Genomic DNA, 26,906 nt, shown 5'->3' with positions numbered 1-26,906 from the left:
TTTGAGGTTGCCAGAGGAGGGCCGGACTAGGACGGAGTTGCAGTAGTCGAGGCGAGACCCAACTATGCAACATGGCACTGCGTTGGCAGTTTCAGTGGAGATGAGAGAACGTAGGTGTCTGAGAGCCTTCAGGTGAAAGTTACAGGAACTGATGATTCGATTGGTTATGGCGGTCGAAGGATGAAGTTGAATCGTGTATGACACCGAGGTAGCTGAAGTGATCGGTGAACCTGATGCTGTGACCAGAGATGGATGTGTGTTGGGAGCGCGGATGAGTTGAGACGTTACCCTGGTGCCTAACATGATGGCCAATGACTTTGAAGGATTGAGGGCAAGGTTGTGTACGGAGAACCACTTGCAGGGCAGTGGTGCATTCCGAGAGCGTGGATTTTTCCCCAGGTCCTCCGGTTTTTCACCTCCACATGTAGAATCGACATCACGCGTTTATATAGTTATTTGGCTGCCATACGTTTCCGCGTGATGATAGGCCACTTCGTTGAGCTATCATCGCGTGTGGGGCCATGTCGCTTCTAGGAGATTCACCTGGTAAATTAACAACAAAGTTTAATTTTAGGTCTCACGTCTCCCGTGCGGTAGCTGCGGAGAGTAGAATGGATGGTAGCGTCACGGCTTTGGCCACGACATCTTGACATCAAATGCCTGACTGGCCACTTCACCCTTTAACCCAGAGTTCAGAATCAGAATCTTGACTTATCCTGGAGAAATCCGATGAGCTGATGAAGGGCTCTTTTTCACATATATCCAGCAGGGGGGCACAGGGTGAGAATGTTAACAATGACAACAACGATAGGAGTGTGAAGTGTAGGAGAGGCGAGCAAATCACTAACATAAATAAATTAAAATATATTGCATCAATTTCGATTTAAAGCTTTCGTGACTGCAGGGATTCATATTCTTGGTTATTTCGGTAAAGTCACCACGTAGAAGGGAAATAATAATAAAAGAACAATAAAATTCTCACGTTTCGATTGCAATACAAGCAATCATCATCGATCATCATCTTGCTGTGGTTTTCACACCTGATGATGATTGCTTGTGTTGCAATCGAAACGTCGTGAGAATTTAATTGTTTTTATTTTCATTTTATTATTTCCCTTATACGTGACTTTACCGAAAGAACCAAGAATATATTGCATAAGCAAAGCAACAGAAAAAAGTCCCAGCCTGAACCTGACCTCGACCCAGTTTTACCGCAATCTGTCCATAAATGCTGCCGATTTCATGTAAAATCATCATCACAGCCTCGTGGATTTGCAGAGAAATGCTTCGAGGCTTTACAAGCTCCAGTTGCTTGTTGTGGCAAGGTTGGTGCAGTGTGCAAGATCTGACAGCAGGTGGCATGACATCGCTTTAGTGGCGGCGTGAGACCCGAGGGGTTATTGGCGGAATAACTAGACGTCATAGGAACACTTAAAGCATTAATATTAATAGGAACGTGGATAAGCGGTGAATAAATAGGGAATTAAAATGTGCATAAATAAGAGCATAGCATTTCTTACCGTAGGCTAAGAAGATGATTGGCTGAAGGGGTTGATGGAGAAGTCGGGGTGGGAGAAAATTAATGTCATCGTTTTACCAATTGTTTTCCTCACGTGTCTTTCTTCACATTTATTTTTTGGGGCCGTTGTTATTGATCTTGTTTAAATGAAAAAAAACACACGAAGTATTCAAGAGAGCTGTTTCCATAAGCAACGCAACATCAACACATTGACATCAGTCAGGAGCTTATAAAAGGGCGGGTCGCCGATTGGCCGTGGTCTGCCGAGTCCACTGAGGAAGCCCTCCGATTGGTCGAGATTGGCGGGTCCGCGTGACATCATTAAACTTATCCGTTATCCAAAATGTATCGTTCATAAAAACTATGCGGGGTTTGAACCCCTACGCATGCCCGTCGACCCATACGGGTTAACCTCCGTATTCTTGTGCAGGGAAATGTAGTTTTCAGGTCCATACGGCGAATAGCCGTTTAAATACGGGCAACAAAAAATATAAATATTTACGCGATCTAACCCAAAAAAAAAACATCTATTATGGATCTTAACTTAAAGCTTTCGTGACTGCAGGGATTCATATTCTTGAAAACGTCGTAGTTTTGTTATTTTTTTCTTAGAACCTATCTACGTGACTTTGCCGAAAGACCCAATAATATCTATTATGGATATTGGTTAAACCAGCGTTTACAGAAAGCAAACGCACACTGATACCTATCTGAATGCAGATTCGCATCATCATCCAGCTCAGAAATCCTCTCTTATCAAGACGCTTTACATCGGGCTAAAACAGTATCAGATGGTGAAAGTCTAGTGAGAGAGATCAAACACGTTAAAGAAGCATTACGACAGAATGGCTACAATAATACTCAAATGAACAGAGCACTGAATGCCAAATCACGATCGCAACCCAACAATGCTGAAAGCGATCAGATTGTAAAAAAAAAAATCCATATCTCTCAGGAGTAACTGACAAATTAGCCCGTGTTTTGCAAAAGCAAAACATTACAGTAAGATTTGGTACAGTACACAAAATTCAAAACCTAGTATCTTGCACTAAAGACGAATTACCTCAATTATCAACAAAAGGTGTATATCGGATTAACTGTTTATGTGGCAGATGCTATATTGGACAGACGGGACGTAACATCAGCCTAAGACTAAAATAACACCAAATAAATATTCAATTATCTCAAACACAACTGTTGGCAGTGGCAGAACATGCTTGTCAACAAGGACACTCAATTTATTTTGATAACGTTGAAGTGTTGTGTAAAACTAATTATTACTGGCAAAGACTAATTAGAGAATCCATTGAAATTGAGAGAAATAGAAATAACTTTAATCGCTCTGACAGCTACAGGCTTAGTGCGGCTTGGAAGCGTATTATTAAATAATACTACAATTCCTTATAGGGGAAACACATACTAATTAACAGATTACTAACATAGCATATAATCACAATAACACACATTACAACTAATTACTAATCTACAACTCATTACTAATCATAACCATTGACTGATTACCAATCGATTATATAATTACAATACCCCCCTCCGCCTCAAATCACTGCACCTGAATGAGTTAAATGATGACGTCACCCTGCTGCTGCTCTATTTAAAACCGGGAGCAAGTGAGGGCTTTACCATTCTGGCGAATTGCCCGATGATGCTGGATGTAATTACCAGCGAAACGTCGTACTCAAATTTTAAATGATGTTGATTCACTCTTCAACACACCGGTGGGCTAAAGTAGTGAACTATTTGTCCATTGTAAACGTGACACATTTTTTACTGTTTGGCCGTGTCGGGTGGTGGAGGGTTATGACACATTTATAAATAACGTGATCTAACCCAAAGACCTTGATAATGAGTAATACTCTGCTATAAACCACGTGTATTATATTTGATACTGTGAATGTCAGAGATGGGGGGGGGGGCAGTGAGAGTGGTGACGTCGCGGTTAGCGCACATGCGCTCTAAACCTGGCCGCCCGAGTTCCGATCAGAGCAGAACATTTACTTGTGCTGGGGGAAACCGATGGGCTGTGAAGCTCTTTTTCACAAGCGTCAAGTAGGGGCGGGTAAGGACGTTACAACAACAAATCAATTCCCACCCACGGATAACTTCAGTAGCAAATATCAGAAATGGTCCTAGTCCATCCACCCAACTCCCCCCCCCCCCACTCCTTCAGTAACATGCACTGACCAGTGTGGCGAAGTATGGTTAAACCGCCACGATCAACAGGCGTAGGGAAGACCTTCATGCAGGCAGTGGATTGACAAATGGCCGTACATTATCATTGAGTGAACGCAAATGTATAACGTACATAACCAGTAAACATGCCAAAGTCGGGGCAACTTTGGCACGTGCTTGGTACCATTGGGCCGACGACGTTGGCATAGCTTTGCATGTTTACTGGGTAGGTAAGCGCTGCCAAGGTTCAAAGTTAAATCTTCATTGGGAGACAGCTCACATCATCATCATCATCTATAAAAAAGGCCCCGTAAAATGACCACTTTGCAAGGAGATGCCTGTACTAACCCCCCACCATGGGAATGTGGAATTTGAACCGTTGGCTCAGGAGACCACCTCGCAATGAAAACGAGAGATGGCCAGAGCAGACTTTAAATAAATTAATACATTCCCCCATGAAACCGTAGTTTTTGTTATCAATTTGGCTTCTTCAACCCACCCCCCCCCCCCAAATAAAAACAATTTTGGGAAAGCATACAGGCTGATGATTTATTTACCCACCATTTTTTCTCTTCTCACAGAGATGTAAAAAAACACAAATTGTGAATAATGAAATCGCAGGAGCAAGCAAAGTTTAAAGAAAGGTTTCTTGTCCACTGACCCCACGCGTAAAATTAATCTGGTTCTGTAAAGACTTAAGGCAATGGATGTTTACGATGTATTGAACTTCTTTCGCACCATACGTAGCCAACCGTGATAGTCAAAGGTGTGCAGGAAGGGCGACAAACTAAACACAATGCATATAAAATTCAACCCCCCAATTCAGACCCAGAACAAGCCTGGTGTCTAACACTCGCCGATGGGAAATAATTTTTATCTATAGGCCAACGGGTAAACATTTAATTAGTTTTTCCAGCAGCATGTTGACTGAACAAGGCAATACCTGGATGGGTTTGACTTCGCTGGATCTAATCAGCAACGAAACAGCATCGTAACAAACCAAAGCCACTTTTGTTACGGGGTAGTTTGCAGATGCAGACACCCATAAACAGCTACGCTAGCCCAAAATTGTGGGAGCTGCGGCAATGAACAAGACGGTTTCATGAAAAGAGGAATTAAAAATGAATTTTGCAAACTGTGCGCAAGGCAGAGCCACTGGACTGGGCGACGTCAAATAGAAAATATGGCAGTGGAACTAATTTCCTCGATTCAAATTTTCAAAATGTTCAAAACCACAATGCAAAAAAGGGGAAACGGCCAGATCCTGCTGCCCGAGTTGTGTACGGCTTCCCATAAACTGCTGTATCCAGATATAGATAAACCCGATCGTCAGATCTCCATTGGCTACGAATCTTCGTCAAATTATATCGGACGAGCGTTCCAGTTTAACGCACGCGCGTAAATCGCCGAGCCACGCGATGGCGTCCTTGGTGGCCTCAGAGACCTTCGCTGAACATAAAATCAGTGCGCGCTCATCGACAACGCTCGACGTTGTTTGTATCGTGCCACAGCTGTCGTGCAGACCCCCAACGGTGGAGGTTGGTCACACACAGACCTCGCCCCGTGTCCGGAAACATGTCCAGCAAGGCCCACCGACGGCGCCACAGGGGCGAGATGTCATCTCCCTCGCCTGGTATGCAGGAGGTCGTGGATTCGATCCCGACACTGACCCCCTATTTATTTGGAGTTTGCGTGTCTCTCTCCCAGTGGCCGCGTGGATATTTCTCCAGGCCCTCCTTCCACATTCAGAATCGACATCACGGGTTTAGATTATTTGGCCGCTGCTATTAATGTCCACGTGATAAGCCACTTCGTTGAGCTGTCATTTGTGGCCAGGTCGCGTCTGAAAAAGAGCGATGTAGCTCAGTGGGCTATTCCTTGTAAAATAAAATAAAAACAATTGATATGGCAGATGAACAAGCGACGCGTGTGGCACGAAACAGAGGCCCTTTGCTGTGGTTTGTGTGCCATCGTCGTCCCCAGGGCCTCTTCCCTGACCCAACGGTCGATTCGCTCACACGAGCCGACACCTTCGACTTGTGACATCCATAGCGGGCAGCGGTGGATTGCAACAATTTATACGATTGAAATGTGTACCTTTTTTTTGTTACTTTTTATAATCCAAAATGACGTTGAAGCAGGCTTTAGGGGAAATGTCTTTATTAAGTAAAACTACGAAAACAAAACCACACGCAGCAAGCTAAAACATTTTAATTATTCATCCTGAGGCCTACAGCAATGAGCGATTGGAGGGTCAGGGGTTCGTTTGGGTTCGGGTTGGCGGGGCACGGGAGTCTGGGTGAGGGGGCTGGGGCCGCATGCATTCGGTGACGAGATGAACCCTGACCATCTGATGGTGTGACGGGCGAGCAAGCTGACGCACGGATTTCCTCCGGGCTGCGGAGGAAGACTCCTCTCGTTGGGCATCACCGGTAACGGTAATGTGTTTGTTGTTTTTGTTACGCACCTCCCAAGTGGAACTTTATTTGATTTTCTCTTCATATATTTTCAATTAAAACAATTATAAAGTTCAACGTTGCTAAAACCTTCACCTGTTCGCCGACCGATTCCGCCGTCGTTTGCGACTGCGAGCAGCGGCCGTGTGTGTTTTTTTTCTCTCTCTCTCGTGTCTACGCGAGAGATTTTATTTCGATACTTTCCCCCCCCCCAGGTGATATCGGATAATTGTTGAAATGTCGCACACCTAACGTTTAATTAAAAACAACACAGGCGTTTTTACACCTTCAATTCTGCCCGTCGTGTGCGCGATACGAGAAAGAAAGCGGGTGGGCTTGTACGCGACCAGGCAGGCATGGAGGCCACGGAGGCATGGAAAAGGAGGGGGGGGGGGGGCTCCTCTGTTGCCTTGACAACGAGAGGAGGCGCGGGGGGGGGGGGGTGGCGTGGGCGGGTACCAGGAAGGACCCCTCTACGAGGTGACCTGCACGGCCGTCTGGGATGCCTGCTTGCCTCGCTGCCGTTGACCTCCCCGCCGTTTGCCGCTGCCCCTTCCCTGTGGCGGACAGACAGACAGATAAGACGGACAGACAGGCGTAAGCTTACGCCAGCGAGCGCGCACGTAGACGCGCGCACAAACACTCCGGTGCACGTGAACACACGCCGTAGTTTAATGGGTGAACGCGAGCGACTGCAAACGCACCCAAATATGTTCAGGAAATTAAACAAGTGACAAGAGAGGTGCCGTGATCCATATTTGTCATTGGGCTAGGCGCAGCAGTAGCCTAACCCAAAAACAAATATGGATCGTAGTATTTGCTCCGAAAACCTACACATTTTAAGTCAAAAGTTCCACACCCCTGTTTAGACATATATATATATATGCCAGGGCAAGTGCTTCATAATACATTTTTGGGGTCCCATCAAATAATGTGTGTCGTGCACCCTCCTCCACAGCTTACACGGCCGACTGATAAAAGTCGTCACTTGAACAAACGTGCCAACTTATTACTGATTCAGGGGCACACTTGTGCTGGAAAGCAGTTGCCAGCAATTTCAACTTCCCGACGACGCTGGTTGCAACACCGCTGCTGCTGAAGCAGCAACTGGCACGTTTGGATGGTGCACGACGCACAATCTGACCCAAAAATAAATGATGCATCATAATATTAGCCTCAAAAGTGTATGCGTAAAATTTAGGGAAAGCGCTGTTCGCGAGCACCAGGCAGGCCACGCTGTACAGCGATTGGTGGGATCCGTACCCAGTACGTCTGACCATCATCATCTCGCCAGTGCTGATGTTCAATAATTGTTTTCCACTATGCCTACTTGGGGGAAGCCCAATTAAATGTCAAATGCCAATAGCCAAGAATCAGGAGTTAAACCCCAGCCGCCGGGGTTTCAGGTCAGTGCATGTCAACGTCGAAGTGTAAACACACGTACACTACATAACGTCGGCTGTATTGGCAAATTGACAATGCACCACGTGTTTCTGTGTAAATACACTTCCCTGCATGTGTCCGTGTGTAAACACACTGTGCAACGCGTGTCTGTGTGTATGAACACACTGCTCGTGTCTATGTTTATACACACTACCCCACGTGTCTATGTTTATACACACTACCCCACGTGTCTATCTTTATACACACTACCCCACGTGTATCTGTGGGGCACGAGAGGGGCGCTAAGGTGGCGAGATGTTCAACTACCTCACCTTGTATACAAGGTTCCATTCCCACCCTGACGCCTGTATATTTGGATGTTCTCCCCGTGGTCGTGTCGATTTTTCTCCGGGGTCCTCCAGTTTTCCCCCTCCACATTTAGAATCAACATCAAGCGTTTAAGAGTATTTGGCTGCTATAAATTGCCAAATGATAAGCCACTTCTTTAAGCTATAATTTGTGGCCAAGTCGCTGATGAAAAAGAGCTATACAGATAGCTCAGTGGGCCTTACCTGGTGAAATAAAAAAAAGTGTGTGAACGTTCACACACAACGTGTCTGTGTGTGTTTACACACACGACACCACCTGTATCTGTGTAAATACACTTACCCCCACACGTGTAAAAAAGACGTCACTGCATTATCTGCGCAGTGTAAACACACAAAACTCCGCACGTCACGCTCTCGGACAAAGGCGAGCACTTTTGTGAGCGAGCGCATGTCTTGAATCAAGACGTCACATTCACAACCATCACCTTCTCCTTGTCTGCGTCCTCTCCTTGTGACTGCATACGGAGGTGTGCAAGGGGGAGTGGTGGGGGGGGGGAGAGGAAGGCAAAGCAAGGCGGCAGGATCAGAGTGCAAGGCCCCCCAGGGAGCGAGAGAGAGAGTGGAAAGAGGAAAGAGAGCTGCACCAACCACCACCATTCGCCATGTACACATGCACACACGATAACGCACAGCAGGATGTACACGTACATTAGTACACACACAAATTGCACACTGCTAGACACATACTCAACAACCACCACCATTCGCCATGTACACATGCACACACGGTAACGCACAGCAGGATGTACACGTACATTAGTACACACACAAATTAGCACACTTCTACACACACACACGACAACAGCCACCATTCGCCATGTACACATGCACACACGGTAACGCACAGCAGGATGTACACGTACATTAGTACACACACAAATTAGCACACTTCTACACACATACACAACAACAGCCACCATTCGCCACCAAGCAGCGATGACGTCACCCCGGCCCTTGTGCCAGGCTGTCCACTTTAAGGCCACGTGAAGTGTCGAACGCCGCTGGCAGGAGGTCACTTCACAGAGCCAGGTGCCCTTGGGTTGACTGACTTAGATAACTGGTAGATGAGCTTCACCACTCGCAGCTCCACCTCCACTCACTTACAAACTACTGGCGACAAATGATAGCTCAACATAGTGGCTCATCATGTGGAAATGTATAGCAGCCAAATACTCTTAATGCATGTTTCTGAATGTGGAGGGAAAAATCGGAGGACCCGGAGGAAAAGCCACGCGACCCATGGGGAGAGAGACACGCAAACTCAAAATATACAGGGCATCAGGGTCGGGATCGAACCCGCGACCTCCTGTATACAGGCAAGGTAGTTGACATCTCCTAGCAACCGTGGCGCCCAGAGTTTAATCGGGGTTTCTCAAGTTGAATGGAGCTGATGGTCTCAGCCCAGTCACCAATGACTGCACGACAAAACCACCCCCCCCCCCAATCCAACTTCATTCCAGCTCTGCGATTTAACAGAATAGTTTGTCCATGCGACGAGCCCTCTTTGCGCGGCGTACGAGAGGTGAGCCCTTACAGAGTGGATTTAGAGGTCGACTGAAGAGCGACTTCACAAGTGGTTACAATGGACGTTCTCTTAAAGACCCATTTTCCGACACAGGGTTGTGTACTGCTAGCTGCCGAGTTCCAAATAAACCATTTATTTTCTAATCGCTAAACTGTGGCTGTAAGAATCGTTCTTCAACTTATCAGGCGATGGATTTGATTGAACAGATAATTCTGAAAATAATCGGCGCATTAAACGCTCACGTTAAAACAGTTTAAATTGCTCGGCTACGTGAGATGCTGCAGGGTTCCACGACAAATACGTGGCCAGATCGTTCATCACGTGGCCTAACCCCTCCCCAAAAAATAAATTATGAATCAGTCTACTTATTCACTCGCGACATAGCACTGGCACAGCGCCAACGCATTCCCGGCCGAATCCTTTTGAGAACGACAACAGACTAACAAGAGGGACAGACGGACCGACCGCCACATATGCACCACGGTCCGGGGTCAAACCCCGCGCGCCGGCGCCGGTTTCCCCGTGGCGCACCTGTGTTCCCTGTGCCGCCACCTGCACTGTCGCGTCCTCCAACGACGAGGAGGCTCCAGCCTCGGCGCCGGCATCACCAGCGGCCGCCCCCGGCGTGCCCGACGCGGCTCCGTGCTGCCCCGCCATCGCGTTGGTGCCGAAGCCTCCCTTCTTGCTGGGCTGCATCTTCACCTGCTGCGTCTTCATGTTGGTGGGCGCCGTGTTGACGCTGGAGATGAGCTGGCGCACGGGTTTGGCAACGCAAACACAACAAGAGCGGCAATTTTTATTGTTCTTCGAATTCGGTAAAACAAAAAAAAAACCACCATCAATATTTAAAGAGCCTCCAATGCATGCGAATACGAGGCGGTGGTCACAATACAGTCCTTCGTGAGAAGCGTGCGGCACCAGAGCCGCAGCTTGCTGACCCCTGCCCAAAGTAAATTGGACTTCCATGGTAAACTGGAATTTCATGGTGAACTGGACTTCCATGGTGAACTGTACTCCCATGGTAAACTGGACTTCCATAGTCAAGGGTTGGCAACCAAAACAACAAGAGCTATTTTTTTTCGAGTTTCGGAAGCCGCACTGCAGTCCTTAAAGAGCCTGCGGCAACCATCGTCAATGTCGTCATCGGAATGCTTTCACTACCATCGAGCACATTTACAGCATGTCCCAACGCGGTAGATGGGTTCCTTCAAAGTGCCGCGTCAAGCGAAAAGCGCGCAAAGCGCCAAACTATTTCCCCGTAAATAATATAACGATAAAGTTTTTGGAGATACGATATGCTATGCATACACAGCGAGATGGCGGGACGAATAACTGTGGGTACGCCGCCGCGTTACTGTATCATTCCGCGTACTGTATGACTGTACCACTCAGCCACGCAGCTCAAGAAAGTAGTTTGTAGTCTACCGCTCAGAAACCGTGCTGTAACGTGGTACGCCGTTGCGCGTTATAACGGGGCACACTCCACGTTGTGCGAAAAGTGTTCCCAAATGGAAGAACTGCATTACAGCGAAACAGCGTTACGTGAACAGCACGTATTAAGCAAGGCTTCAGGCAATATATGTTTACAATATAATTCAATCTCCCAGGACGATGCGCACGATGCGTACGTAAATACCACCCTTAAAATATTGTTGGGGCAAGTGCTATTAGCGAGTACCTACGAAGGCCACCACGGCACATGAGTGGGTGAGTGGCCAGTGCCACGCCCGTCTCCCTTGTGGCCATGTTTACACACCGCACCAGGTACTAATTTGAGGCCGAGTCGACCTAGGGGAGGCCCAGCACCGGTTCAGATAATCATCACCGGTGTTGGCCGTGAGCGAGAATCGAACTCGGGCCGCCGGATTCGTAGCGCAATAGCGCTCACCACTACACTACACACACACGTGCGCGCGTACTTTAGTGATGGTGCCCACGGCTTTCGTGCGGCCCTCCCGGAACACGAGGCGGGTGTCCGGGTGCAAGAACTCGGGGCTCTTAATGAAGCGGAAATGCACGTTGGCCTTGTCGCCCGTGCGCAAGCAGTCGCGGCTCATGCCCAGGATCGTGGCCGTCTGCCGGATGCTCCCACAGTGCACTGCATGCGGCAGGTGGGGGGGGGGGGGCACAGGGAAAGGGGGCAGAGGACCATGGCGGAGAGGAAAAACAAAACATCAGAGTCAGATTTGGTACGGTACATAAAATACAGAATTTAATATCTGGTACAAAAGGTGTATTACCAAAGCTATCAACAGAAGGTGTGTACAGGATTAACTAGACGTGTGGTAAATGTTATGTTGGACAAACAGGACGAATGATCAGCACGAAACTAAAAGAACATCAGAGAAATATTGAATTCTCCCAAATGCAACTATCAGCAGTTGCAGAACACACGTGCCAACAAGGACACTCAATTGATTTTAATAATGTTGAAGTTCCGTGCAAAACTAGCTACTACTGGCCAAGACTAATTAGAGAATCTATCGAAATTGAAAGAAATCAAAATAACTTTAATCGTTCGGATAGCTACCGTCTTAGTGTTGCGTGGAAGCGAATCATCAAATGCTACATTATTTAATGCATGCCTACAAAGGGCAACGTACTTCAATAGGGATTACCGTTGGTAGGGCTATTTTAATAAACACAATAGACAGGAAGGACAAGTTCAAAGGGCTCGCATAATGCACATGCATAATGTACGTTGCCTCAGTAATCCCCCCCCCACCACATTATGCAAGAGCGTAGAAGGGTGGACAACACATCTACGCCTCTATATAAGGAATTAAATGGTAAGACTTCTCCACAGATCTGTCTGTCGCCTGATGAAGCTAGTTGTAATTACTGGCGAAACGTCGTACTCAGATTGTAAATATTGTGGCTTGGCTCTCCAACACACCGCTTAGTGCTGTGCTAGTGACGAATTGGCCACGTTCTGTTTACGTGACAACCCTTACTCGTTGGCCGTGTCGGGTGATGGCGGGTTTTAACGACACATTCATATATTTACGCGATCTAACCCAAAAACCTCTATTCTGGATGATATTGGTGGCGAAAGCTTACGTGTTAAACTTAAAAGGGGGTGTGGGGGGTGGAGGGGGGGGGGCGTCAGGGCGTAGCGGCGGCAATGAGGGAACGCAAACGGTGACGAGAGCGGCATCGTGAATTGCAGCAAAGACCGTGACGGAATAATAAACGTCACTTGCGGGGCCGTATCCAGCCCGTAGGCTGTGTCCAACCTGCAGGCCGTATCCACCCCATAGGGCGTGTCCACCCCAGCGGCCGTAGGTTCCCCTCGCCTGCTCTAGGGCGATGGTTGCCGAGTCCCTGCGACCGTCGTAACAAACGACGCACCCACCCATGGCCTGGTAGCGTGGGCTGATGGTCGTCGGATGGTGGAGGACCAGGATCTCAGCCTCGAACTCCCAGTAAGCCTGAGGGTTGACGCGTGGTGACACCATCACCATGCCCTTGCGGATCCACGCGCGCTTGATCTGCGTGGGCAACGAAACGCAGACCGCAAGCGACGTCAGGGAGCGGCGCGTTAACGATGGCGGGAGCGGTGGCGCAGCAGTTCGCTCACCGGAGCTCTTCATTCTGAATTGAAAAACCAGGACCCACAGCGGGTTGCTCGCAGAGGGCTGAAACAGTCTCTCCCGGGCTCAGTGGCTACAACACACGGCCATCGTGAACCAGACCCCGGAGCCACCCATCCACCCCGGTGACCTTGCCCTTTGTCTGCTGAATATTTCCACTCTTGTCGGTTAAATCTCGCGGTTTGGTCGCGCACCCCCCCCTCCACCCCCCCCTCCACCCCTCCTCCACCCCCCGTCCACGCACCTGCACCCCCTCCCCACCAACCCATCCGACACGAGCCTTGTGGCCGCTACGTTACCTTCTTGAGGGCGAAGGAGGCGGTCTGCCCGCCGCGCACCTCGCGCACCGGCATGCGCTTGCGGTGGATGCTCTTGACGGCGATGGCCGTGAAGGCGCCCAGCGGGTCGGGGCCCAGCAGCAGCGTGTCGTTGAGACGGATGAGGCCTCGGAGCACCGTGCCTGACACCACCGTGCCCACGCCCTGGAAGCGCAGCGGCGGTGAAATCAGGACACAAAGGAGTGATCCTTTCTGCGCATACGTATTAGGACAGCTTTCAGATAACGCTCGCGACAGATACGTTTCCTCCGTGGCCGGGAATCTAACTCAGGTGGCCACGTTAGTGACCCATTAGGAGAGCCGCCCAGCTTCCACTCCACGCACACGAAGACAAAGATCCCCCGCGTAGCCTACAAAGGCTGCTGGAGCAATTGTTGCTTGCGAACGCCAATTAAGGCCGGCACGGCGCACGAGGCGCGGCCAGAATCCACACCCGGCCGTCGTTGGACGATGGTTTGCCGGAGTCACTGTCACTGCTGTTGTCAGCACGGAGGCCCTGGATCGGTTCAAGATATCCACTCGCCACCGATGTTAGGAATCGTTAGCCCTTCTCGCAGACGACATTCGCCTGTAAAACATGGCGCTCTGAATAAGGCACAAATACCAAATTAACTTTATTTTAAATATTCATCATGATTGGTTGGGCTAGGCCAGATCATGTTTGTCGTGTAACCCTCTACCACCTGACAGAGAAACAAATTAAATTGCCACGTGTACAAACGTTTAAACACGTGAAAGCGTTTTAACGTATGTATATTGAATTTCTTTCACACCACCGTACGTAGCTAACCATGCTAATCGGAGGTGCGGGGGGAAGGAAAGCAAACGAAACACAAAAAGCAGTAATGCCGAGTATTTTACGGTTAATACGCCTGCAGTGTTAACCAGGGCAGACTCCCGGCTTCAAACCGCCAAACTCTGCGACAATCGGTAAAACGGGCTCCCCCTGGACCACATCACCGCCCCCAAATTAACCATTGCAATTTTACTAATTCTAATTTTATTCATGACATTGGCTGCGAAAAGTGACTACGTGTTGCGTACTAAGCAGATGTTAACTACCTCGCCTAGTATGCATGTATATTTGGAGTTTGCATGTCTCTCTCTCTCCCCATATTCGCTTGGATTTTTCTCCAGGTCCTCCGGTTTTTCCCCTCCACATTTAGAACCAACGTCACGCGTTTACAGTAATTTGGCCGCTATACATTTCCACGTAATTACGATAAGCTGCTTCGTTGACCTATCACATCGCGAGTGGCAAAGTTCGCTTCTGAGAAGGAGCTACACAGCTCAGGCCTTACCTGGTAAATTAAAAATAGCTTTTTTTAGAGTTCATTTCACAAGCTTGAAAATTAGATATACAGTATAGTAGTATGCAACTGCCATTCTCTGCATCGTAAGTGACTGCACCACGTGACTTGTGCCACCGAAAGGTACACTCCGTGCGCTATCATCGCATGTAGCCAGATCGCTTCTGAAAAAATTGTCACATTGCTCAGTGAGCCTTACTTGGTCAAATTAAAAAATATTCAGTTTTAAAAGTAAACGAGAGTGATACGAAAGCATGACATCGCTTCCGTACTTTTCCTGCCCCCCCCCCAAAAAAAAATGATGTCACAGCGGGAATAGGGCAACGGCGTCGCTTTCTCTGGTGCAACGGACGTTTAAAATCCGTGCTATGGTCGCGTTACCGGCACGGAGTAGGTGTCGTCGATCTGGAACTCAGCGGGCTCGGCCTCGCTGAAGCCCATCCGCGCCGACAGGAGGTTGAGGAACATCTTGAGCAGGTCCAGGTTCTCGCCGCTCACGTTGGAGATCTGGAAGATGGGGCAGATGCGCTCCGACGTGAAGTTGGTCGCAGTCACCACCACGTCGTCCCGCGTCTGCACCAGCACCGGGATCTTGCGGCAACCGGGCGACTTCAGCAGCCTCTGCAGCAGCTTCAGCGTGTCTGGTGATGATGATGGTGACGACGACGATGATGATGATGGCGATGATGAATGACAGTGGTGATGGGAATTGGATGAGGTGCAGCGGTGGAAGAGGGGGGAGGAAGAGGAGACAGAGGTCAGGTAAAATTTCGATTTAAAGCTTTTCGTATAGGGTAGTGTATAGTAACGCAGTGTATAATTCAATGTTGGGGTCTGTCTATGGCAGTTTATAATAAAAAGATTAGTTGGAGGCATATTATAATAATTTTTGCGACATAGAAGTGTAATGTATAATGACTTAATGTTAGTAGCTCAGCTTAGTGGAGAATATATTGAGTACATTGAATATATTGAAGTAGTTTATATTTACTTCTTTCACATCGGTTTATTGTATGACAGTTGGGTAGTTGCAGTTCTTTAGCGTCAATACACTAAATGCCTCTGTTGATATGTAAACTCTGACTTTAACATAGCTACTTCCGTGACCAGTTACATGCTAATTCCTCACATTAACATCATGCTAATCTCCCAGTTACATGCTAATTTCTGACTTTAACATCCTGCTAATCTCGCACATTAACATAGCTACTTCAATGCTAAATTCTTCTGTTGATATGTAAACTCCTTTGTCAAGGCGCTCTGCTCCTCCCACCCAGCTTAAAATACGCTGCCAAGCTTAGCAGTGTTCATTGGAGCACTGATTTTCCGACAGCTCTGTTTCTTCACCTGAGGAAGGCTACTTGTGTTGTGGCCGAAACGTCGTGTGTATAAAATGAGGTCACTCAAAGGAATTTCAGTAGTAGTTCTAAGATTTCTATTTAAAGCTTTCGTGACTGCAGGGATTCATATTCTTGGTTCTTTCAGTAAAGGCACGTAGAAGGGAAATAATAACATTTAAAAATTAAAATAAAATTCTCACGACGTTTTGGCCACAACACAAGCAGCCGTCCTCAGGTGACGTGACTTTACAGAAAGAACCAAGAAGAGAGGTCAGGTTGTGATTGGACGTGATGCGGCAGCTACATGAAGATTAGGAAACGTTCTTCTTGGGAGGAAGGAACCGTCTCGATATTTAAGCTTGCTTCACTGTTGCACTGAACTTCATTTTGGTAACCCACTCTTACAAATGAGGCTGTAAATACCTTCAATAGTCTGTTATCACTACGTGCATTCCCAGTTTAGAAATTGTGCAAGCAATTTTGCGTTTTTTTAAGAATGCGAAATGTTTAACTTACGAGGAAATGTTCCCCAATTCGTCAGCAACGCATATATACACACAACACTATGCATAATGCGTCAAAGTTATAGCAGAGGATACTTATGCACAAATTACGGACCCTTTGTCAATCCACTGCTGGTTGAAGGCATCTCCACACTGCATCAGTTACAGGGGTTGGTCTGACCGTACCATTGAACATGCGCGACACGTTTAACAATCATGAAGCGCATTCGGCATGTAACGCACAGATATAAAACGAAAAACTCATTTTATCTTACCAGGTAAGGCCCATTGAGCTACATAGCTCTTTTTCAGAAGCGACCAGGCCACAAATGATAGCTCAATGAAGTGGCTTATCACGTGGAAATTTATAGCAGCCAAATACTGCATGTTGAATCTAAATGTGAAGGGAAAAACCAGAGGACCCGGAAAAAAATCCACACGACCACAGGGAGAACATGCAAACTCCAAATATACAGCAGGCGTCAGAGTCCGGATCGAACTCAAGACCTCCTGTATACCAGGCGAGGTAGTTAACATCTCACCACCGTGGTTCCCACGGTGGCGTAATGTTATCTGCATTCCAATGGAGAAGCTTGGGCAACCAAGGAAGGGAATGACTGGAGTTTTTGTTTTTGACACTCTGCCCCAACCCGGATGCGTGGTCACGAGGTCACGAGTGGCACCTTGCAGCACGTTGGGCGGGCACATGTCGATCTTGGTGACGACCACGAACACGGGGACGTTGAGGGCGAGCGCGAGGCCCAGGTGCTCCTTGGTCATGCCCACAATGCCCGCGTTACTGCCCACCTGGTTCATGCGCGGGCAGGGGAGGAGGAAAGACAATGTCAGAGATCTATACGAGCACACGGTGTGAACAACCTCCAACCCTTGGACCGCACAGCAACACGACTTCCGGCCTTCCATCGTATAAGTCTATACGAATCTCCGTGCGAGTCTATGGATGTCTATGCAATTCGATAAATCTGCACACGAGTCTGTATCTCAACCAACGGACCACAGAGCAAGTCACTGCTTGCTCCCTCCATCGCATCACTCCAAGCACAACGGATACCCCCTCCATCCTTGTGCCCAAAGAAAAAAGTCCCCCATATCGCCTTTGACAAACTGTTGGGGCAAGTGCTGTTAGCGAACACCTATGAAGGCCAGAACGACACACGAGGGGTGAGTGGCCAGTACCACGCCTGATCAACTTTGTCTCGCCAGTGGCGATGTTTACACGCCACACCAGGTACTCATGAGGGCGAGTGGACCTAGGCGAGGCCCGAGAACGGTTCATATAACCGTCACTGGTGTTGGCCGTGAAAACGGGAATCGAACCGTGACGCGCCAACCACTTCGCCACCGTTCCCCCCCAACACACACGTGCGCCGCGTGCATACACGCGGCGCACGTGTACGTGTGTGCATCTCACCATGAGCATGCAAAAGTCGGGCAGGTGACCCGTCATGCCAAACACCGTGGTCTTCAGGTACTTTTCGTGCCCCGCCAGGTCGATGAAGGTGATGACCTTGGACGACTTCTCGCAGATGCGTGTCCAGTCGAGGCCGCTGGCATGCGCGTCGGGCTTGTTCACCACGTTGCCAGCGCTGTCGAAACCCAGGATGTCGTTGCCAACGCTGCTCGTCCTCCCTGATTCCATCTCGTGCTTGTGCCGGAAGAGCTTCTGGCGCGCGAAACCACGGCCGTTGTCCAGCTCACCGTGGGTCAGCACGCCCAGCAGCGTCGACTTCCCCGCGTCCACGTTGCCCACCACCGCCACCCTGACCATTGGGCGGCAGGAAAGTGGGGGAGGTGGGGGGTGGGGGGTGAGGGGGGTCAAAGTGGGGTCGCGGGGGAAGGGAAGAGAGAGGAGCGGTCACGGAGGTGGGCAGCGGCGATTGGAGGAATGGTCACGGAAGGGAAGAGGGGATGTCACGTTGAGGGAATGGTATGATGGGGAAGGTGGGGAGGGTGAATGGGGGGGGATGGGTTCGTCATGGAAGGAAAGGGGTGGTAATTACAGAGGATGGTCATGGTGGAGGGGAGAGAAATGACACGTGGGGGGGGGGTCAGTGGAGTGGTTAGGGCCACAGAGGAGCACGAGGAGGCAAAGACAGTGGTCACGTGGGGGTCTGGGGACTAGCGGTTGTGGTGGGGGGGGATTTGGGTGGAAGAGGGAGGGAGGTTGGTGCTTTCTCTTTCAACTAAGTGATATCGCAGTGTCTCATCTAATCTCTCCGCTAACACACATCTCCGTGAATTCAGAAAACAGTCTCGCACAGCATAGCGTTTCGAAACAATCGAGCACACGGTCGAGGATTTCAGCCCGGGCTGGAGCATGCTGGAGGGCAGCGTGGAGACGGAGGGCAACCTTGCACTTGTGGCTAGAGGTGGGGGGGGGGGGCGGCACTGCGATCGCTGGACACAAAAGGGGGCATCCCTGTGGTTGTGTGGTTAGAAGAGGGCGGCACCACCGTTTTGTAGTTCGAGGAGCAGCGCAGTTGTGGAGAGGCAAGTGTCATCCATTGCAGTTCTGCACCGATGGGGGTCATTCCTGCAGTTTCACCATGGTGGCAAGATTTTAACTACCTCGCCTGTTATACAGGAGGTCGTGGGCGCGATCCCAAACCTAATGTCTGTATATTTAGAGTTTGCATATTCTTTCTCCCCGTGGTCGCGTGGATTTTTCTCCGGGTTCTCTGGTTTTTCCCTCCACATAGTAATTTGGCTGCCATACACTTCCACGTGATAAGCCACTTCGTTGAGCTAACCAGGTCGCTTCTGAAAAAAAACTACATGGCTGAGTGGGCCTTACCTAGTAAAATAAAACATTGTTTTAATAGTTTAGTTGTGCAGAGGCTGTGAAGCTCCGTGGTCAGCAGTGGGAGGAGGGGGGTCTGCATGATGGCGCAACCCATCGTTCGCTTGACCCACCTGACCTCCAGGAAGTCGTTGTCAGCCACGTTACGCCGCACGAGGTACTCGCGCGCTCGCCCGCCCGGCTCAGAGCGCTCACGCAGCAGCACGGTCTCGGCATCGCACTGCCCCGCCATGCCCTCCAGCGTCGCCGCTGACGCCACCATGTCGTCCTCGCCCAGCCCATACTCTCCGCCATCTGCCGGTGAGGGCGAGGGGGCGTGATGCAGCAGCGCACGCGTGAGTGTGTTGCATTGACACGTACGCGGTGAATACATAAAGCGGTGTTCTTTCATTGCAAGGTCTGCGGGCCACTGGCAGCCCCTGGTGGCCTTTAGTGCGGCCCCTGACATGCACCCCCCCCCCCCACCCCACCAAACACAAATTGTGAAAACACCACCATCGTGCTGTGAAATCCAACGGCTTCAAATGTGTGGCAGCCCTCACACTGATATCTTATCGGCAAAGGTGGCCCCCCTCTGAAAAATTAGACCACTGGCATAAAGCAATTATCAGGCCTCGGCCTACAGACCTTAGGCAAGGACATGGTGACCACCGCCACCTCACCCTGTGTCCGGTCAACGTAGAGAGGTTCGATTGACGGTGTGACCAGTCTGTGACGAGCAACTCACTACACTTCAGAAACAGTTTAAACCCAAGCGGATAAAATCTGAATTCGAACTTACGACCTCCGTTGTGCCAGCCCAACATCTCCCACACGCTATCCACCTGCAGAGCCACCAGGTCACCTCTCATTTCCCTACCTCAGCCATTAATTTACTGCCTGCCAACTGACGTCATCCTTTAACGCCCGTCCCAAAATTGTCACGCCCTGGTGCACAATTCTAGCGAGGGCTGCTTGATCCAACAACAATCTCTCTCTATGAGTCTGTTGGGGAAAAAAAATCATCCGCGTGTGTCCGCAGGTCTTAATAATTGACGATTATTATCTTTGCAATTATACGGCTAACTTAGCACGAAACGAACCTTCTGGCAACCATCAGTGAACGTGCTACCGCAGGACCGTGTTATCAGCCCCGACTTGCGAGTACCGGACTCACCACTGCCCTGCCCGATGACGTAGATGGTCTCGCCCTGGCCCTCGGAGAGACGCTCTCGCAGCTGCTGCAGTAGGCGCTCGTACTGCTCTGCATCGGGGCTCACCAGCGCCAGCTAATGCACGTGCACGTGGACACACACACAGACACGTGTGAGAGGTAGACATGGGTACACCGGTACACAAAGACCCCCCGTACAGCCTATTACCAGACTACTGGGGAAAGTTCTGTTCGCAAGCACCTATTGAAGGGCGACACGGCAAACGAATGGGGTGAGTGGCCAGCACCATGTCCAGTTGCCTTTGTCTCCATAGTGGCGATGTTTACACACCACACCTCGTACTCATTTTAGGTCGAGTCGACCTTGGGGAGGCTCATGACCGGTTCAGATAATCATCACTGGTGTTGACCGTGAGCAGGAATCGAACCTGGATAAACGGGTTTGTAGCACAGCATGCTAACCGCTACACTACTGGACGTGGACACACACACAGACACGTGTGAGAGGCAGACATGGGTAGGCCGATAAACACACACATACACACTTGTCAGAACTCAACGTAAAGCAGTCGGGGTGAATGATTATCTACAACTCGCTAGTTTATTCCAGCCACTTGCTCAACAGTAAACAGTCGCCTCCTTATCACTCTTCTATCGCTTCTATCATGGTTACAGTTCCTGTGAACTTCACATGTTTCAAGTTTTATTTTGTTTAACCAGGTGAGATCTGGGTGATCACATTTGACAGATTCCTCCACCCTTGTCGAGAACTTAAGTCTACCAGACTGAAGGTTTTATCTTTGCCACCGTGTTCAACCACCACACTTGCAGGTCACAACACTTCCGGCGATCAGGCGACCTGCTTTCCATTCTTGTACGTCCACGACATCCGTGGTTACTACTCCCACGAACGTCCCTCAATGATTCCTCCACCCACTTTGAGGACTCGGTCTCTCCCAGATTGTTTCGTCTCATCCACCACACTTTGGAATTCTCTCCGATCGCCGTCTCGTCTCTCAAGCTCTTTTTTAAAAATGGCTCAATCTATGAAACACGTCAACCCTTATCTGTGACGGTGCTGTTTGTTGCTGGCCACCGGATATTTTGGGCCTATGCTCAGCAAGCTGGTAAAGAAAAATACGGCCACATCGAAAACACACATATGCACATGCACGTTAAGGTGCAAACATGCGCATGATGGCACACGAACACATGGGCACACACATACAAACGGGTAACACACAAGGCACATGGGCACAAACAACCATAATAATTCACACCCTTTTGTCAATCCACTGGTGAACACGAGAGTTGTTTGACCATACCTCGCCACTCTGGACAGGACTTGTTAGTGAAGGAAGAGGCCCATGACCAGTTCAGAGAGTACGTGTTACATTGGCAGGGAATCAAACTCAGATCAGAGCCCAAATAGCACAGCGTGTGGAAACACTTAGGGGTACAAATATGGCCATTATAAGTGAACTATACACTATATATGTGCCCTTTTCAAAAGTGGCTAGGCAAGTGTTATTTTTGAACATTAAAATATATATAAAGTTCACCACCATAGGTGGTACCTATAAAATATCTGGTAAAAGGCGAAGGTGCAGCCCTGCAATTGGTTGTTCGAACCACCGCTGACGAAGGGTCTCTAATGGAGGGAGCTCTAGAGACCCTAAGCAATCTTTTTTTTTAGTTTTTACATTTCCATTTAACGTGCTATGAATTAGGGCCCACTGGCCAAAACGTCGCCGATTATACATGTTTCCTTTGAAGGCCGCAGTGTTAACATGTTGAGCTTTTCTGTTTAAATTAGATTTTGGGACTTCTGAACCCCATACTAAACGGGGGGGGGGGGGGGGGGGGACGACGACAACCACCGATGATTACAATAAAAGTTGTTTATAAAAAAAAACATAGAAACAAGGGAAACAGAACAAGTGCTCGAGAGAATAACTCGACGTAATGACGATACTGCTGTTGCTGATGGGATACGATGATCGGCATTTAATTACACCAAATGATGTGGCGATTGCCGCTGCTGCTGCGTTGTCAGTGGTGCACGAGGGACAACCAACAACAAACCTCAACACACGATCGTCAATAACACAGTGGCCCTAAAAGGTCACAAATAATATATGTACATTACATACAAATAAAAGCGGTTGATTTTCCATGCTTGTGCTCACGTTTACGTATTCGTTTCGGAACAATGTTATTGAACGAGAAACGTGTTTATAATTGATCGCGATTAGTGGCTGGCGGGGTTAGTGGCTGTGTGGGTTCGATTCCCCATACATACGAATATCACCCAAACCATTATCGACCATCGTGCCCTGGAATGTGTTGCGTGTCGACCATTATTTTTGAAACGCCATACAAAAGAAGAACAAGATAACAATCGTTAAGGGTATAGCGTGGAAAGTTCATGGGGAAGTCAACTTTTGTCACTCTGCCACACACACACACGGAAAATGTACCGGCTGTTGGCCAGGCCCCTGCCTGCTGTGTATGAGTTGTCACTTGACTTAAATGTACGTATGTATGTTGAACTTCATTCGCACCGTACGTAGCCAACCGTGCTAATCGTAGATGCGGTGGGGGGGGAACAAAACTAAACATAAATCAGCTGTTCATTTGAACAGGTTACGCAGCTATGGCATAGCAGTGAACGTTAGCAACACGCCGTGAAAGAATGTTCATTCAACGCGGCGCCACGTTGTTTATTAGTTTACTTTGTAACTTTATTACAACCCAAAACAACAACAGCCAGCCCTTTTTTTTTAGCCACCAAGTTGTTGCAACGTCACCGCCAAGTTGTTGCAACAACGTCACCGCCAAGTCACACATCTTGTGCTGTTGTCGGCTCGGGTGTACATCAAGGCCACGTGAAACTGAATATCCCGACGTGTCGGCCCAAATTCGACAGGTCGCCGACACCTCGACTTACATAACTGTATACAAAAGATGCCCATACGGCGCTCACGAATAACGGAATGTTTGGCCGGCTGCTGCTGGTACACATAGGGCCATTATAAGCGACCTGGCCACAAATTAAGAGCTCAACGTGGACATGTCTAGCAGCCACACACGGCACTCTAAACGCGTGTCTCTACATGTGGAGGGGAAGGGGGTCGGGGGAGAAAAATACCGGAAGACCCAAAGAGACAATCCACGCTACAAATACTACAACACAGGAGTGTGGGTCGGGATTGAACCCACGACCTCCTCCTGTATACCAGGCGAGGTTGTTAACATCTCGCAGCGGTGGCGCATTATCCCCGCTTGGTGAGACGTTTCAGGTCTACGATAACATCGCCTGAAAAGCGCAAAACTTCGCAACATAAACCACTGTTTGATATGGACAACAACAACAACCAACAGCCATTCGCCACTAAGTGGTGGTGACGTCACCACGACGCCTGTACCAGGCCATGTGCACCTTGAGGCCACCCACAGGCAAACACGTCGTCACGTCCCCGTAGGCCTGCGATTCAACGCTTCCACCGTGAAAGCTCCGCGCAGTGGTGACAGCTGTGCAGGACGGACAAGGCCAGGCGGGGGACCGACTCGCTCCCGAGCAAGGAACCTCATCACCACCACCACCACCCCCATTACCTTCGATGCGAGTGTCGAGTCCGCCTCCCCATTGACCGTCTCCAGCACGCCGCTGTCCGGCGCGTACAGGTTACTGGCCTCGGCCGGTGACCCGGGAAACTCCATCTCGGCGACGGCGGTGGTGGTGGTGATACCACCAGGTGCTCGCTCGCTCTTCCTTCTTCACCTTCACCGACTCACTGAAAATAAACTTGACCCGAGTGTCGCCTTCCAACGCAGACCTGCGACCTCTACCCCCCGCCGCCGCCGCTCCTCCCGCGACAACAATCAGCGTCTCTCCCCCAACTCGCGCCGCTTCTGCGACACCGCAACGGGGAAACGGTGGCAATAAATAAGCGCACCCGGGATCCGACCCGAACAATGGTCACTGATCGTCGGAGGTGATCGTCGGAGGCGACCGGCGAACGTCAAGAGCGGCGCTCACGGTGGGCTACCAGCCGTCACTTTCCCACGCGAGAAACAACAACGTTGCGCCCCAGCCGATGGTCACACAACCACCTCCCCCCCACCACCTAAACCCACTCAACAACTCAGTGCTGTTGTAATCGATGTTGTGCTTGTGTTAGGAGTCGAACTGTCCCCGCGGATATCAACGGCAACGAAAGCAGCAGTGGCCGGACCGAGTCGGGGCCGCGCGAAACGGGGCCTCCGCTCGCCATCCCGACTCCAGGAGCCACCGTCAGAACCCTCGCCTCGTCCTCCCCCTCCTCCCCGCCGCCCCAACTCCTTTGCGCTCTGACGCCGCGAGTCGCCGCCGCCGACGCCGCTGCGAATCCCTCTCCGCCGTGGCGGTCAAGCCTCCGCCGCTCTTTGCCGCTCCTCGGCAGTTGCACGGCCGCGCTCAGTCACGAAGACGACGAAGACGACGACATCACCACCACCATCATCATCGGACCGCTTCCTGGGCAGCGCGCACCGTCTGCGTTCGGTTGTGCTGACGACATCGGCCCGCAACGCACCCGGGGGAGGTGGGTGGGTGGTGTGGAGTGGGTGGTGTGGGTGGGGAGGCGAGTGCGAGACGACGTTCCCTGAGGCGTCGTCACACGGGGGGGAGGGCGCTGCTGCTGCTGCTGCTGCCCCTCGTCGTGCTGCTGACGGTGTCTTTGGTGGCCATCTTGGTACTCCAGCGCGCACCGATTGGTCGGCTTGGAGGACGCGGCGTGGGAGGAGCGGAGGAGTTCAGACTCCGCCTCGCCATTGCCCCCCCACCCCCGCCGTCGCTTGTGACGTCACCGGAGCAGGCAGTCAACCCCCGTGGTAAGATGGCGGCGAGCGGCCGCCGCGTTGCCCCTCCTCCAATAGGGCCGCGCGACGGCGTAACGGGCAAACAGTCGCCTCGCGGGTTGCGCTGATTGGTCACCGCGGCCGAACGCTCTTGCAATTGGTTCGCGGCCCACTAGGGGGGGTGGGGCCTGGAGCGTGCGTGGTTTTGATTGGATGGATGGGGGGAAGAGGGCAGGGGGCGGGGGATGCGGCCGCGCTGATGATCACCAATGGATACAAAGCCAGTTGTTTCATGCCAGTTTAACACGCAGTAGGCTTTCGCGACCAACATCATCCACAATAGTTTTTTTAGTTTGCGTAAATATATATGTCGTAAACCCGCCACCACCCGACACAGCCAATTTAGTAAGGTTTGTCACGGTAAACAGAGCGTGCCAAATCGTTACGAGTAACAACACTTACGTGTTGGAGAACAAAACCACACAGGTGTGTTGGAGAGAAAATCCACACAGGTGTGTTGGAGAGCAAATCCACACAGGTGTGTTGGAGAGCAAATCCACACAGGTGTGTTGGAGAACATATCTACAGAGGTGTGTTGAAGAGCAAATCCGCACAGGTGTGTTGGAGAGTAAATCTACACAGGTGTGTTGGAGAACAAATCCACACATGTGTGTTGGAGAGAAAATCCACACAGGTGTGTTGGAGAACAAATCCACACAGGTGTGTTGGAGAGCAAATCTACAGAGGCGAGCTGGAGAGCAAATCTACACAGGTGTGTTGGAGAACAAATCTACACAGGTGTGTTGGAGAACAAATCCACACAGGTGTGTTGGAGAATAAATCTACAGAGGTGTGTTGAAGAGCAAATCCGCACAGGTGTGTTGGAGAGTAAATCTACACAGGTGTGTTGGAGAACAAATCCACACAGGTGTGTTGGAGAACAAATCCACACAGGTGTGTTGGAGAGAAGATCCACACAGGTGTGTTGGAGAACAAATCCACACAGGTGTGTTGGAGAGCAAATCTACAGAGGCGTGTTGGAGAGCAAATCCACACAGGTGTGTTGGAGAGCAAATCTACACAGGTGTGTTGGAGAGCAAATCCACACAGGTGTGTTAGAGAGCAAATCTACAGAGGTGTGTTGGAGAACAAATCCACACAGGTGTGTTGGAGAGAAAATCCACACAGGTGTGTTGGAGAACAAATCTACAGAGGTGTGTTGGAGAACAAATCTATACAGGTGTGTTAAAGAGCAAATCCGCACAGGTGTCTTGGAGAGTAAATCTACACAGGTGTGTTGGAGAACAAATCTACACAGGTGTGTTGGAGAGCAAATCCACACAGGTGTGTTGGAGAGTAAATCCACACAGGTGTGTTGGAGAGCAAATCCACACAGGTGTGTTGGAGAGCAAATCCACACAGGTGTGTTGGAGAGCAAATCCACAGAGGTGTGTTGGAGAGCAAATCCACACAGGTGTGTTGGAGAGGAAATCTACACAGGTGTGTTGGAGAGTAAATCCATACAGGTGTGTTGGAGAGCAAAT

General features: G+C 49.9%; 1 protein-coding gene across 2 annotated transcripts; it reads right to left on the bottom strand.

Moving 5' to 3' along the window:
* Window positions 1-5,852: 5,852 nt before the first annotated feature.
* GTPBP1 (GTP binding protein 1) lies at window positions 5,853-25,161 on the bottom strand. 2 transcript variants are annotated; one of them, XM_032978475.2, is made up of 12 exons: window positions 24,139-25,161; window positions 20,524-20,635; window positions 19,481-19,661; window positions 17,979-18,327; window positions 17,230-17,353; window positions 15,085-15,344; window positions 13,355-13,537; window positions 12,818-12,953; window positions 11,382-11,560; window positions 9,994-10,212; window positions 8,363-8,392; window positions 5,853-6,722 (listed from the first exon to the last, which is right to left on the bottom strand). In XM_032978475.2, exons 1-12 carry the CDS (start codon window positions 24,241-24,243, stop codon window positions 6,639-6,641), a joined length of 1,962 nt encoding a protein of 653 aa, XP_032834366.1. In that variant the 5' UTR covers window positions 24,244-25,161; the 3' UTR covers window positions 5,853-6,638. The 2 variants fall into 2 exon arrangements, with proteins under 2 accessions (XP_032834366.1, XP_032834370.1); XM_032978479.2 differs by lacking the exon at window positions 8,363-8,392.
* Window positions 25,162-26,906: the final 1,745 nt, after the last annotated feature.

The sequence above is a fragment of the Petromyzon marinus genome, chromosome 3, assembly GCF_048934315.1.
Source record: "Petromyzon marinus isolate PM22_M1 ecotype Great Lakes invasive population chromosome 3, UKy_Petmar_22M1.pri1.0, whole genome shotgun sequence".
NCBI lineage: Eukaryota > Metazoa > Chordata > Hyperoartia > Petromyzontiformes > Petromyzontidae > Petromyzon > Petromyzon marinus.
The sequence above is the reverse complement of the archived record's forward strand: the minus strand, read 5'-3'. Positions and strand labels throughout refer to the sequence as shown.